The 14,803-nt window shown below is 52.2% G+C and overlaps 1 protein-coding gene across 1 annotated transcript in view; it reads left to right on the forward strand.

Moving 5' to 3' along the window:
* Nucleotides 1–14,803, forward strand: part of ZER1 (zyg-11 related cell cycle regulator) — a 240,799-nt gene that overhangs the window by 200,738 nt on the left and 25,258 nt on the right. The window contains exon 14 of the mRNA XM_078646593.1: nt 5,883–5,980. Within this exon, the coding sequence (XP_078502719.1) occupies nt 5,883–5,980 (98 nt within the window). The remainder of the gene's footprint in view (nt 1–5,882; nt 5,981–14,803) is intronic.

Consider the following 14,803-nt stretch of genomic DNA (forward strand, 5'->3'; position numbering starts at 1 on the left):
GTACGCAGGTCTTGTTTCATCACGCTGGCAGTACACAGGTCTTGTTTCATCAGGCAGGCAGTACATGGGTCTTGTTCCTTCAGGCCGGCAGTACGCAGGTCTTGTTTCATCAGGCTGGCAGTACACAGGTCTAGTTTCATCAGGCAGGCAGTACATGGGTCTTGTTCCTTCAGGCCGGCAGTACGCAGGTCTTGTTTCATCAGGCTGGCAGTACACGGGTCTAGTTTCATCAGGCAGGCAGTACATGGGTCTTGTTCCTTCAGGCCGGCAGTACGCAGGTCTTGTTTCATCACGCTGGCAGTACACAGGTCTAGTTTCATCAGGCAGGCAGTACATGGGTCTTGTTCCTTCAGGCCGGCAGTACGCAGGTCTTGTTTCATCACGCTGGCAGTACACAGGTCTAGTTTCATCAGGCAGGCAGTACATGGGTCTTGTTCCTTCAGGCCGGCAGTACGCAGGTCTTGTTTCATCACGCTGGCAGTACACAGGTCTTGTTTCATCAGGCAGGCAGTACATGGGTCTTGTTCCTTCAGGCCGGCAGTACGCAGGTCTTGTTTCATCAGGCTGGCAGTACACAGGTCTAGTTTCATCAGGCAGGCAGTACATGGGTCTTGTTCCTTCAGGCAGGCAGTACATGGGTCTTGTTCCTTCAGGCCGGCAGTACGCAGGTCTTGTTTTATCACGCTGGCAGTACACAGGTCTAGTTTCATCAGGCAGGCAGTACATGGGTCTTGTTCCTTCAGGCCGGCAGTATGCAGGTCTTGTTTCATCACGCTGGCAGTACACAGGTCTAGTTTCATCAGGCAGGCAGTACATGGGTCTTGTTCCTTCAGGCCGGCAGTACGCAGGTCTTGTTTCATCAGGCTGGCAGTACACAGGTCTTGTTTCATCAGGCAGGCAGTACATGGGTCTTGTTCCTTCAGGCCGGCAGTACGCAGGTCTTGTTTCATCACGCTGGCAGTACACAGGTCTAGTTTCATCAGGCAGGCAGTACATGGGTCTTGTTCCTTCAGGCCGGCAGTACGCAGGTCTTGTTTCATCAGGCTGGCAGTACACAGGTCTAGTTTCATCAGGCAGGCAGTACATGGGTCTTGTTCCTTCAGGCCGGCAGTACGCAGGTCTTGTTTCATCACGCTGGCAGTACACAGGTCTAGTTTCATCAGGCAGGCAGTACATGGGTCTTGTTCCTTCAGGCCGGCAGTACGCAGGTCTTGTTTCATCAGGCTGGCAGTACATGGGTCTTGTTCCTTCAGGCCGGCAGTACGCAGGTCTTGTTTCATCAGGCTGGCAGTACACAGGTCTAGTTTCATCAGGCAGGCAGTACATGGGTCTTGTTCCTTCAGGCCGGCAGTACGCAGGTCTTGTTTCATCAGGCTGGCAGTACACAGGTCTAGTTTCATCAGGCAGGCAGTACATGGGTCTTGTTCCTTCAGGCCGGCAGTACGCAGGTCTTGTTTCATCACGCTGGCAGTACACAGGTCTAGTTTCATCAGGCAGGCAGTACATGGGTCTTGTTCCTTCAGGCCGGCAGTACGCAGGTCTTGTTTCATCAGGCTGGCAGTACGCAGGTCTAGTTTCATCAGGCAGGCAGTACATGGGTCTTGTTCCTTCAGGCCGGCAGTACGCAGGTCTTGTTTCTTCAAGCTGCCAGCACAGGTCTTGTTTCATCACGCTGGCAGTACACAGGTCTAGTTTCATCAGGCAGGCAGTACATGGGTCTTGTTTCATCAGGCAGGCAGTACACAGGTCTTGTTCCTTGATCTTGTTTCTTCGTGCTCACAATTTGCAGGTCTTGTTTCTTCGTGCTCACAGTGTGCAGACCTTGCTTCTTTGTGCTCACATGTGTACAGGTCTTGCTTGTTCATGCTCACAGTGTGCAGGTCTTGCTTCTTCGTACTCACAGTGTGCAGGTCTTCTTTCTTCGTAGCGATACCAAAGGGGATGATGGACGGAGCATTTGAGCAAATCAAACACTCACCCCCAGTCAACTGATCTGGGTTTAATCCATCACCATTCTTTAGCTCACTCCACCACCCCAGTTCTGACATGGCCATATGGAAATCAGCCTTCACCCTGTGCCTCATGGGAACAGTCCAGCCCGAACTGCCAAGCCATGTCTTCCATGGACCGGAAACAAGCATCCTGGGACCGGTTTCGGATTCATAATCCTCATCAGCCAGGCTATCTTGAATCCAAGGGTAGAGTGAGCAAGGGACCCCCGTCTGGGCATACCCTGCCAACTTAGGGAGAACAAAACAATACCAAAGGGGATAATAGCCAGAAACCGGCCCTAGGATGCTTGATTCCGGTCCAGGGAAGACATGGCTTGGCAGTTCGGGCTGGACTGTTCCCATGAGGCACAGGGTCAAGGCTGATTTGCATATGGCCATGTCTGAACTGGTGTGGCTTGGTGAGCTTCCTCGTGTTCAAAGTGTGCAGGCCGTGCTTCTTCGTGCTCACAGTGTGCAAGTTTGCTTCTTCGTGCTCACAGTGTGCAGGTCTTATTTCTCTGTGCTCACAGTGTACAGGTCTTGCTCCTTCGTGCTCACGTGTGTTCAGGTCTTGTTTCTTCATGCTCACGTGTGTTCAGGTCTTGTTTCTTTGTGCTCACGTGTGTTCAGGTCTTGTTTCTTTGTGCTCACAGTGTGCAGGTCTTGTTTCTTCACGCTCAAAGTGTGCAGGTCTTGTTTCTTCATGCTCACGTGTGTTCAGGTCTTGTTTCTTTGTGCTCACAGTGTGCAGGTCTTGTTTCTTCATGCTCAAAGTGTGCAGGTCTTGTTTCTTCATGCTCACGTGTGTTCAGGTCTTGTTTCTTTGTGCTCACAGTGTGCAGGTCTTGTTTCTTCATGCTCAAAGTGTGCAGGTCTTGTTTCTTCATGCTTACGTGTGTTCAGGTCTTGTTTCTTTGTGCTCACAGTGTACAGGTCTTGGTTCTTCATGCTCACGTGTGTTCAGGTCATGTTTCTTTGTGCTCACGTGTGTGCAGTTCTTGTTTCTTTGTGCTCACGTGTGTGCAAGTCTAATTTCTTTGTGCTCACAGTGGGCATGTCTTAGTTGTTAGTGCTCACAGTGTGCAGGTCTTGTTTCTTCGTGCTCACAGTGTGCAGGTCTTGCTTCTCCATGCTCACGTGTGTTCAGGTCTTGTTTCTCCGTGCTCACGTGTTTGCAGGTCTGGTTCCTTAATGCTCACAGTGTGCAGTTCTTGTTTCTTCGTGCTCACGTGTGTACAGTTATTGTTTCTTCATGCTCACTGTGTGCAGGTCTTGCTTCTTCATGCTCACAGTGTGCAGGTCTTGCTTCTTCGTGCTCACGGTGTGCAAGTCTTGCTTCTTCGTGCTCACAGTGTGCAGGTCTTGCTTCCTCGTGTTCACAGTGTGCAGGCCTTGCTTCTTTGTGCTCATGTGTGTGCAGGTATTGCTTCTTCGTGCTCACAGTGTGCAGGTCTTGCTTCTCCGTGCTCACAATGTGCAGGTCTTGCTTCTTCGTGCTCTCAGTGTGCAGGTCTTGCTTCTTCGTGCTCGCAGTGTGCAGGTCTTGCTTCTTCGTGCTCACGTGTGTGCAGTTCTTGTTTCTTCGTGCTCACAGTGTGCAGGTCTTGTTTCTTCGTGCTCACAGTGTGCAGGTCTTGTTTCCTCATGCTCACAGTGTGCAGGCCTTGCTCCTTCATGCTCACAGTGTGCAGTTCTTGTTTCTTCGTGCTCACAGTGTGCAGGCCTTGCTTCTTCGTGCTCATGTGTGTGCAGGTCTTGTTTCTTCATGCTCACAGTGTGCAGGTCTTGCTTCTTCAGCTCACAGTGTGCAGGTCTTGCTTCTTTGTGCTCGCAGTGTGCAGGTCTTGTTTCTTCGTGCTCACAGTGTGCAGGTCTTGCTTCTTCAGCTCACAGTGTGCAGGTCTTGCTTCTTTGTGCTCGCAGTGTGCAGGTCTTGTTTCTTCGTGCTCACAGTGTGCAGGTCTTGCTTCTTCATGCTCACAGTGTGTGCAGGTCTTGCTTCTTCGTGCTCGCAATGTGCAGGTCTTGTTTCTTCGTGCTCACAGTGTGCAGGTCTTGCTTCTTCGTGCTCACAGTGTGCAGGTCTTGGTTCTCCATGCTCACGTGTGTGCAGGTCTTGGTTCTCCGTGCTCACAGTATGCAGGTCTTGCTTCTTCGTGCTCACAGTGTGCAGGTCTTGGTTCTCCATGCTCACGTGTGTGCAGGTCTTGGTTCTCCGTCTCACGTTTGTGCAGGTCTTGCTTCTTCGTGCTCACAGTGTGCAGGTCTTGTTTCTTCATGCTCACAGTGTAATTAATGGCTGTCAGCTGTGACCCTTGGAATAACCAAATGGAATGCACTGGGCAACCTCAGTATACATACAGCCTACCACACTCTTGTGTCAGGGTGTGTGTGTGGGTGAGTGTGTGTGTGTGTGGGTGTTAGTTATTTAGTTAGTTGTATACCAGAAATGTATGGGTGATTTTTTCCCTGTACAAAACCACATGAAATGATGGCGGAGGAGATGAAAAGTTCATTAACTCAACTGAAAAAAAAAAATAGGACCCATAATTGTTTAGTGCAGCACTGTTACCCACGTGTGTGCTCCTGTAACATTAGGCCCAAAGAACAGCAATAATCCAGGAAATTTAGAGGTTTGAAAGACCTCTAACTCTCAACAGTTTTGATATGGTGCTGTTCACGAATACAAAAAGAACAACTGATGGACAGAATGCAGAACAAATCAAAACATTCACCCCAGTACAGAGATCTGGGCCTGGTTTTTTTGCTCACCATGCCATTCCATTTTTGACCCAGCTATATGCAAATCAGTCTTGACCCTGTGCCCAATGGGAACAGTCCAGCCTGAACTGCCAGGCCAGGTCCTCCCTGGACCGGAAACAAGCATCCTAGGACCGGTTTCGGGCTTTCAGCCCTCATCAACCAGGTTAGCTTGACTCCAGTGGCATGGAGAGCACGGGACTCACATCTAAGCAGACCTGTCCCACTCGGATTGACAAATGCAGAAAGTCCGCAACTGGTCCCAGGATGCTTGTTTTCGGTCAAGGAAGGACCTGGCTTAGCAGTTAGGGCTGGGACTGTTCCTATGAGGCACAGGGTCAAGGCTGATTTGCATATGGGCATGTCTAAAATGGGGTGGCATGGTGAGCAAAAGAATGAGGGATTTAAACCAGATCTCTTGACTGGAGGTGAATGTTTTGATTTGTTCAGCATTCCGTCCATCAATTTTGTGTCTTTTGCTTTTTTTGTTAATGAATGTTCTGGCAGTATGCTTGGGGCTGACTACATTTGTTGTGGTATAGTCATACAGGACCGGGTTTCTCCTCATCAAAACAACTTTTATTTCAGGTAATATAACCATAAAAAGCACAACTTCATAAAATACATCAATTCAAATTTCATCCAAAATATTTACAATCGACAACGTGATAAATACAGAGCTAAAACTGGTATAATCAGAATGTAGAGCGTTCTAAAATTGCAATCCTTTCTTTTTCAGCATAAGACTCACAGCAAACATAAGTCTTATAATACCAAACACTATCTCGGTTGTGAGGTATCTGTTTTCAGAATTCTTAGAGCCTCTGAGAATTTCCTAGTCACCAGTATTAAACATAACTGGGTTTATTACAGCTTTCAGGCTTGTGACAAAAGCATTAGAAATCCTCCCTGTATCCTCCCTGTAGGTACTGCACTTCAGGGGCCACACCATCAGCAGGGCATGTGTGACCTAATGTGGTCAGGGGGACCATCTCACAGACTTTAGCCAAGGTTGTGGCTGGAAAACTAATGTTGCACGTTGGCAATTCTTCTTCACAAATCTTCTGTAAAACGTGTGCAGCTGTAATATTCCGACGATTACCACTAAAAGATACATCTGGTTTTCTGCAGGTCCTTCGAGCCAATCCTTCGACTTCTGCCTCAGGGGATCTCTCCGGTCAGTCAGCACTGGGCCACCTGGGCGTTGTACAATCTGGTTTCTGTTTACCGTGAGTACATCTTTTTTTAATGAGTTTGATATACTTGCATCACAGTTCATGATATACCCATTGCCTTGACACCACGGCCTTGGCCTGGAGCATCGACACATGGCGTGAACACTTCTCACTGGTCATTGGAGGGCAGCAGAGATATTTCATTCCAGGGGTCAGGGGAACATTGTCTTTGGGTCTTCTGCTGTATGTTGGGGAAGCAGACGTAGAACTTTGCCTGATGGATATATCTTGAAGGCTCTGTAGAGGAGCATATAAGCTGAGCTCAAGTAAAATTGCGTCTCATAAGAGTAACATGTCAAACCGGGGTCTGCAAGCGCCATTACGAGTGACGTGGTAGCCAAGTCTTCATACAGGGCAAAGACGAAGTACTGTGGCTGTGGCAGGATGTGCCCACTTCTCGTTGGGTTAACAATGGCCTCTGAAAGAATGTCCCTTATTCTGTTCTGTTTGTCATTTGTTGATTGTGAACAGCGACCTCACTGGGGTATCTTAGTGCTGAATAGAACAAGTTAAAATGGCTAAAGAGGCTAAAAACATTCTTGTCCTCATTCTCTTTCAAAACTGAAGTTGCCCAAGAGCCTCCCCCCTGAGAAAAAGACCTTTGTTTTTCTGGAGTGTGGGTGGATGAATAGATTGGCTGCGGCCAACCCCCAGATGCCAGTTAGAGTTCTTCTTTGAAACCTGCTTTGGAAAATAGAGGCCCTTTTAAGATATTGACTTGTGATGATGATTGTAGGAGCTCTTAAGTAGCACCTCTTGGTGGGTAGGACCCAGTACAGATTCTGCATTAGATCAGGTATATATTATCCGTGAGAGTCTCAGAACCACCTGGCAGCAGAGTTCTGGATGAAATTGTCAGGTTGCCCCACAAGTCTTACCTTTGCTTGTGACGCGATTCCGCAGAGACGACAAGAGCACCCGTCCCTGTACCCACCTGACCCTCGTGGAAGACAATACCCAGCAGGGATGAGATGGACGCAGGGATGGGAGCCAGGGTGTAGGGTTAAGGATGGCGTGGAGCTGGCGGGGCGTCCCGGTGTCAACTGGAAACCAAAGAAGATAGATCAGAAACTGAAGCAGACCCGAAAAGGAACCACCCCCACATACACACACCGGACTAGTTACACCTTGAAGACTCACCAAGGCTCCCGGGAAGAAAGGTCCCCAGATGAGTACAGCTCCGGATGTGAATAGCGAGGTATGGCGCTCCTGCGCGTTATCGCCAAGTTCAAACTAAAGAAAGCGCTCCTGCGCGTTTCACCCAAGCTAAAACAAAAAGAAAAGCGCTCCTGCGTGGGTAGCTGAACACTGGAAGCAACCACTCAACCTGTGGCATCCCTGGTAAGGAACCCGAGTCTGTAGGCTGAGTTATTTCCCCTTAGCGCTCCTGCGCGGTGGGAAACCGAAATGTAAACCCCAAAACACAATCCAGGTTCAATAAACACCCTCAAGGCGCTCCTGCACACAAAGGGTTAAGAAAACAAAAAAACGGGCACTTTCCTGGAACCCCCAGGTGAAGAAACAAACAAGCGCTCCTGAATGGCGCAGTCTTGAGGCAAAGTAGCGCTCCAGCGCGGCTTGCCTCCTTGAAGTGAGCTGAGGCTAAGGAGAGCTCCGAAGGGCGGCTGACGTGTCAGCCGAGCAGCGCTCCAGCGTGGCTCTTCTCCGGACAGGCAGGTCTCGGCAAGCGGGAATCCCAGAAGGAATCTGGAATCCGAAGCACTCAGCCGGCGGGAAACGCGAGGTTTAAGCGTTTTCCCCCGGAAGTGCTTCTGTGCCTTGCTGCCCGGTGACTAGACCGGGTACTCGACTTCCGCCGGAAGTGAGTATTCCGGCCTCCCGTGTGTGTCTGCGGGAACGGCCGGTCGCGGGAACGCCGCGAACCGTGACAGAAATGGAGTTGTTGAAAAATGCTCTGATGTTTCTGAAGTCAAGGTGAATCCTTTCACAACAATTGTACCGAGCTGAACTTGTGGAAAATGCAGGACTTAACTCAGGAGTTTTAACAACCCGGCAGTGTGTGAATGTTAGATTGGCTATCTAGGTTAAAAAGAGAGCTTTGTATGACAAGTAACAATAAGATTCCCAGCCTGGTTAGCACAGGTTGGTGGAGTTCCCATTGAAGAGGTCACCAAGTGTCTCCTTCAGATAGGATCACGGCAGACTCCTCCGTGTTAAGCTTCAATTGATTGCAAAGGATCCATTTGGAACCGTTATCAAGGCACTCGTGAAAATTGTATTGCATTTATATCACGCTTACTACACCTGACGAGACGTTGAAGCGCTTTTTCAACGAAGTAGAACGCTACACCGGGACCCAAAGAGGATTAGTGTTGAATTAGTATAGTGAAACATGCAAGTACATTTTAAGTAGTGGATAGGTTAGTCAGTTATTTGGATTCGGAAGGATAGCAGAGGAAAAAAAGGTTTGTATTTATATATAGCGCTTGTTACCCCTGATGTGTTGTTGAAGAACTTTTTTTTGGCAAGTAGCACGCTACTCCGGCAACCCATAACGGATTAATGGTGAATTAGTATGGTGAAATATGAAAGTAATTTGAGTGGTGCATATTAGTCAGTTATTTGGAGTGAGAAGGATAGTGGAGGGATAGAAGGGGAAGAAAGGTTTGCATTCATATAGCACTTGTTACCCCTGATGGGTGTTGCTGCACTTTTCTGGCGAATAGCACGCTACTCCAGAAACCCATAACGGATTGGTGGTGAATTAGTATGGTGAAATATGAAAGTAATTTGAGTGGTGGATATTAGTTATTTGGAGTGTGAAGGAGAGTGGAGGGATTGAAGGGGAAGAAAGGTTTGCATTCATATAGCACCTGTTACCCCTGATGGGTGTTGAAGCAATTTTCTGGCGAGTAGCACGCCACTCCGGAACCCATAAAGGATTAGTGTTGAAAATTAGTATTGTAAAATATGTAGTAATTTGAGTAGTGGATATGTTATTCAGTTATTTGGATAGAGACGGGTATCGGTGGGATAGAAGAGGGAAAGAGGTTTGTATTTCTATAGCTCTTACTACCCCTGATGGGGTTTTGAAGCGCTTTTTTGGTGAGTAGCACGCTACTCTGGAACCATAAGGATTAGTGTTGAATTAGTATGGTGAAACATGAAAGTAATTTGAAAGTGAAAATGTGTCTGGCCGTCGTAAGTGCAAATGGTCCGCATAGCAGACATGCGCGCCATGATGAATAATCAACAGTCATTGAACAGTGTGGGTTAATGGAGTATCCTTGGGAACCACACAAGATACCTTGTTCGAGTGGCTTTTAGAGAAGGAAGAGGTCAACTACCCGCGTGTGATCCCCTCCTTACCAATTTCATAAAGTCGATGAATAACAACTTAAGATAATGTAAAGGAACTTGGTGCCTGGCTCCCCAAAGGTTTCAAGGGAAGAAAAACAGTCTGAATAAAAGTATACGTTTGTAGCATTTGTTGCTGTAGCTTCACATGCTCTGCATTCTCCTTCCATCTAGTGTTGGTCTCAGACATTTGCAAGTTGTTTATCTTTGAAGAAGTCTTTAGAGGCGCAGAGTCTTCCCCTGATCATCGGCACGACTTCAGGTTAGTTTTTTCCACCATCGGGTTCGGACATGCACGAGCATGGCTCAGGCGCTTTTTCTACACTTCAGTTCGGGCCTAACCGGTCTATTCCGACTCTTACATCTGGGTTACCTTTCCGTCAACCGACATCTTCTGGAGTTCAATCAGCATCAACTTTTGCACTGCCGGGCCTCATGCCCCTCACCTTCAACAATCTTCTGATTTAGAATGTACTCAGGGTGATGGGACAGACACCCTTTCAGAACTGCCTGTCCCGTGGTCACTTTCGAATCGAGCGGGAACACCACCATTTTGCATGTTCATGGTTAAACTTGACATTAGGCATCACAAAATATGCCACCAAATTAGTCATTTGTTTTTTCTTCTTTATTTTTCATCAAAGTAATCAACATCTAGTTTCATTCTTCTTCTTTTTACATATATTTGCTTATGTCACAAGGAGGAACGCTCTCACTTTGGCTGTATTCTAAATGAGGCAGAAAGGCTAATCCAAGCCTTCTTCTGCGCCACGATAGCACATGTAAGATTTGTTCATGTCCATTAAAATTCATATACCCAATGCATTTCGGGCCTTTTTATTTGGCCCTTCGTCAGGGGTTATCTACAATGCAAAAATACATGATTAAGTCTGTGTTTTACTCAATGCTAAAGCACCTCAAGTACTAATCAAACATATCTGAAAGAAACAGGTTAGTATTAGATTCCTTACCTTAGAATATCCCCAGGCGTCAGTCTGGATCCGGAAACTTTTGCGTAGCAGTACCCCTGCGCGTCGGTAGGCGTCGTCTGCAGGCGTCCCCTGCGGCTCCGCGTCGTCGGCGTCGTGCGCCGTGATGACGTCGCTGGAGTATATAGACGCCGCCTCCGCGCGCTGACGTCAGTTCTTCTTTTTTCCGCGCCAGTTAGCGCAGATCCGAAGAGCAGTACTCCGGTCTTTTGACCAAGTGTTTATAAAACTTAATCTTCTACGGTGCCGGTAGGATGCCTGGGTTTAAGAGCTGCGACGAGTGCGACCGCATGATGTCGGTCACCGACCACCATCGACTCTGCCTCCGGTGTCTGGGCGCGGACCACGACGTGGAGTCCTGCGTCGACTGTCGGGCCTTGACTGGAAAAGCTAGGCGGGAGCGGTCCCGCAAGCTTCTCGAGCTCCGGGTGTCGGCCCCGCGTCGAGAGCGGTCCCGGTCCGGTCGGAGGTCGAGGGAGCGGTCGAGGGAACGATCGCGGAGCCGCCATGGGCGCTCCGGGAGTCGCCACCATTCCTCCGGCTCGTCAGGTAAGCACAAGAAGTCGGGGCGTCGCCATCGCACCCCCGACTCCCCCCGACGCCCGCGTGCTGCGGCCGGGGGCTCGGGTGACCCCACCCCCGCGGTCCCGCATGGGTCGCCGACGCCGTCTGCCCCACACCTGTCGGTCCCTGGGGAAGGCGCGTCGCGTGAGGAGATCGAGGCCTTCCTCATTGCTATGAGGGCGAGGTCTTCTCCGGCGGGGCCTTCGGGCCCGTCGGTCCCGTCTGGGGGCCCGAGCGGTTCGGGTGCTCCTGCCCCGGCGCCGCCGGTGGCTCCGGCCCCGGCGCCGCTGGTTCCCTCTGGTTCGTCGCCGGCTGGTCTCCCGGCCTCTCCGGCGTCGGTTCCTGTGGGACAGCCCGTGGTACCGCCCCCGCGTGGTGCAGCGACTCCGCCGTCGGCTCCGGCCAGCGTCGGGTCACCTGCGCCGACGCCGCGCGGCGCCACCCCCCTTTCCTCCCCGACTCCGGACGCGGAGCCGGACCGGCGTCGATCGGCGCCGGATCCGACGCCGATGGGGCCCGTTGACCCCGATGTCTATATCGTCGACCCAGAATATGGGTATGACGAGGAGGAGTATGGAGAGGGTTGGGAGGGGTCTGAGGACCCTCTATCCCGTGCCTGCCAGTACGATGTGGACTGGGTAGGTGATCTGGGTGATGCCAGTGGCCTGGACGAGTCGCCCAACCCTGGGTTTGTCTCTCCGTCCCCTGTGGCGTCTGAGGCAGGTGCTGCCTATTCGGTGGTCCTGATGAGGGCTGCCAAGGCCTTACACCTTGAGCTCCCCGTCGCGAAGGTCAAGCCGAATATTCTGACGGAAGTGTTTAAACCGCAGTCATGCCCCCAGGAGCCTCTGCTGCCGTTTAATGAGGCCCTGACGGATGTCCTTCTGGGCACCTGGTCCAGGCCCGCTTCTGGTGCGCCGGTTGACCGGAACGTTGCCAGGCGCCACCGTCCATGCTCGGACGACCCTGCCTTCCTATCCACCCATCCCTCCCCGGAGAGTCTGGTGATCCAGGCCTCCACTTCACAGTCCGCATTCCCGTCGGCTCCGCCCGATCGGGAATCAAAGAGGTACGACCAATTTGGTAAAAAAGTGTTTTCCTCTTTGAGCGCTGGGCTGCGGTCTTGTAACACCGCGTGCCTCTTGGGTCGCTACTCCCACTCCCTGTGGGATACGGTCGAAGAGTGTTTGCCGCAATGCCCCCAGGAAGTGCGGGACAAGCTCACCCGGGCCTTGGTTGAAGGCCGGGATGCGGCGCGGTACTCGATCCGTTGTGGTCTGGACACAACAGACTCACTGGGACGGGCCATGTCCACTACGGTGGCGATTCGTCGCCATGCCTGGCTGAGATCTGCCAACTTCTCGCCAGACGTCCAAAATACGCTCATGGACATGCCATTTGATGGCAGTCGCCTGTTTGGTGACAAAGCGGACCACGCGCTGGAGCGCTTCAAGGACTCTAGGGTCACGGCCAAGTCCTTGGGTCTCTCGACCCAGCGCCAGCAGACGGGTTCGTTTCGGCCCTTTCGTGGCCAAGGGAGGGGAGGTCCCACACGTGCTGCCAGCCACGCGACGCAGAGCGCTCCCCAGCGCGGTGGCGCCCGTGGTTTCCGCCGTGGTGGCGGTAGAGGCCAGCGTCGTGGTCAGTCCACGCCCCCCTCCGCTGCTGCATCCAAGCCTTCCTAGTCCGAGCTTTCGGGCTCACGTGACGCCAGTGGGTGGCAGGGTTCGCCATCACCACTCCCGCTGGCGCGCGATAACATCGGACAGGTGGGTGCTGCAGCTTGTCCGAAGGGGCTATGCCCTCCCCTTCGAGTCCACTCCTCCAGCCATGCCACCGCAGAACCACCGTGTGTCGGGGGACCACTTGACACTTCTGCAGGAGGAAGTTACGGCCCTCTTGGCCAAGGGGGCCATCGAGCGCGTTCCTGGGCCAGAAGTAGGGTGTGGTTGCTACTCCCACTACTTTCTGGTACCCAAGAAGGACAAGGGAGGCCTGCGTCCTATCTTGGATCTACGGAACGTCAACGGCTTCCTCCGGAAGGAGAAGTTCAAGATGTTGACTTTGGCTCAGGTCTTGGCTGCTCTAGACCCACAAGACTGGATGGTAGCGTTGGACTTGCAGGATGCGTATTTTCACATCCCCGTCCTGCCGGCCCACCGGCGTTACCTGCGGTTCACGGTAGGCCACGAGCACTTTCAGTTTATCGTGCTCCCATTCGGCCTTACCAGCGCCCCGCGGGTGTTCACGAAAGTGATGGCGGTGGTCGCAGCTCATCTGCGCCGGTTAGGGGTTTCAGTCTTCCCCTACCTCGACGACTGGCTGTTGAAGGCGGGCTCGCCCCAGACAGTCGTCCACCACCTTCAGATGACGGCAGACCTCCTGCACGAGCTGGGGTTTTCCATCAATGTGCCGAAATCACACCTGTGTCCCTCTCAAAAGCTCCTTTTCATCGGAGCGGTTCTCGACTCGGCGCAGTTTCGGGTTTATCCTCCGGAACGGCGGGTCCGGGATATTCTGGCTCTGATTCCCATCTTTCAGCCGTTATCCCGGGTTTCGGTCAGGTTGACGCTGCGGCTTCTGGGGCTGATGGCCTCCTGCATCCTTCTGGTGCATCACGCCAGGTGGCGGATGCGGGCTCTGCAGTGGGACCTGAAGTTTCAGTGGGCCCAGCATCAGGGCAACCTATCCGACCATGTCCTGATCTCGGAGGGCACTGCGAGACAGTTGCAGTGGTGGCTTACGGACCGCGATTGGGTCAGGGGCAGATCCCTCTCCCTTCCCCAACCGGAGCACGTGGTTGTGACGGACGCGTCCCTCCAAGGCTGGGGTGGCCACTTGGGAGAGGCGGAGATCAGAGGCCTCTGGTCTCCGGCGGAGTCCCGGCTCCATATCAACATGTTGGAGCTGAGGGCGATTCGCCTAGCACTGAAGGCATTCCTCCCCTTTGTCAACGGGAGTGTAGTGCAGGTGTTCACGGACAACACCACCGCCATGTGGTACTGCAACAAACAGGGCGGTGTGGGGTCGTGGACCCTTTGCCAGGAGGCTCTGCGCCTCTGGCAATGGCTGGAACGTCAGGGCGTGACTCTGACGGTTCAACACCTGGCAGGTTCTCTGAACGCCAGGGCGGACGAACTCAGCCGTCGGTGCTCGGTGGATCACGAATGGCGTCTGAACTCGGATGTGGCGAGAGGCCTCTTTCAGCAATGGGGAGAGCCTTGGTTAGATCTATTCGCCACAGAAGAGAACGCGCAATGTCATCAGTTCTGCGCGTTGGAGTTTCCAAGACGGCACTCGCTCGGCGACGCCTTTCGGCGCGAGTGGAGTTGCGGTCTGTTGTACGCCTTTCCGCCTATACCACTTCTGCCCAGAGTGCTGAAGAAGATCAGGCGCGACCGGGCCCAAGTTATCCTTGTGGCTCCGGACTGGGCTCGAAGGTACTGGTATCCCGAGCTACTCAGCATGACAGTCGGTCCCTCGATCCGCCTGCCCCTTCAGGAGGACCTTCTGTCGCAGCAGCAGGGGACGGTCCTCCACCCGAACCTGTCCAGTCTCCACCTCCATGCGTGGAGATTGAGCGGCGACAGTTGAGGCCATTTGACTTGCCTCCTGAAATCTGTGATGTCATTCTGGCAGCCAGGCGTCCCTCCACAAAGTCGGTATACGCCTGTCGGTGGAACAGATTTGTGGCATGGTGCACAGCAAAGGCTGTGGATCCCCTTTCTGCCCCTCTGTCTGAGGTTCTCCTCTTCCTCCTTTCCCTTGCCCAGCAGGGCTCTGCTCTGGGCACTATCAAGGGCTATCTTTCTGCCCTTTCCGCCTTCTTGAGGCTACCTGATCAGCCATCTTTGTTCAAGTCCCCTATTGTGTTACGATTCTTGAAGGGCATCACGCACATGTATCCTCCAACTCCGTTCGTGATGCCTCAGTGGGACTTGAACCT

This window comes from Lissotriton helveticus, chromosome 5_2 (assembly GCF_964261635.1).
Source record: "Lissotriton helveticus chromosome 5_2, aLisHel1.1, whole genome shotgun sequence".
In the NCBI taxonomy this organism is placed as follows: domain Eukaryota; kingdom Metazoa; phylum Chordata; class Amphibia; order Caudata; family Salamandridae; genus Lissotriton; species Lissotriton helveticus.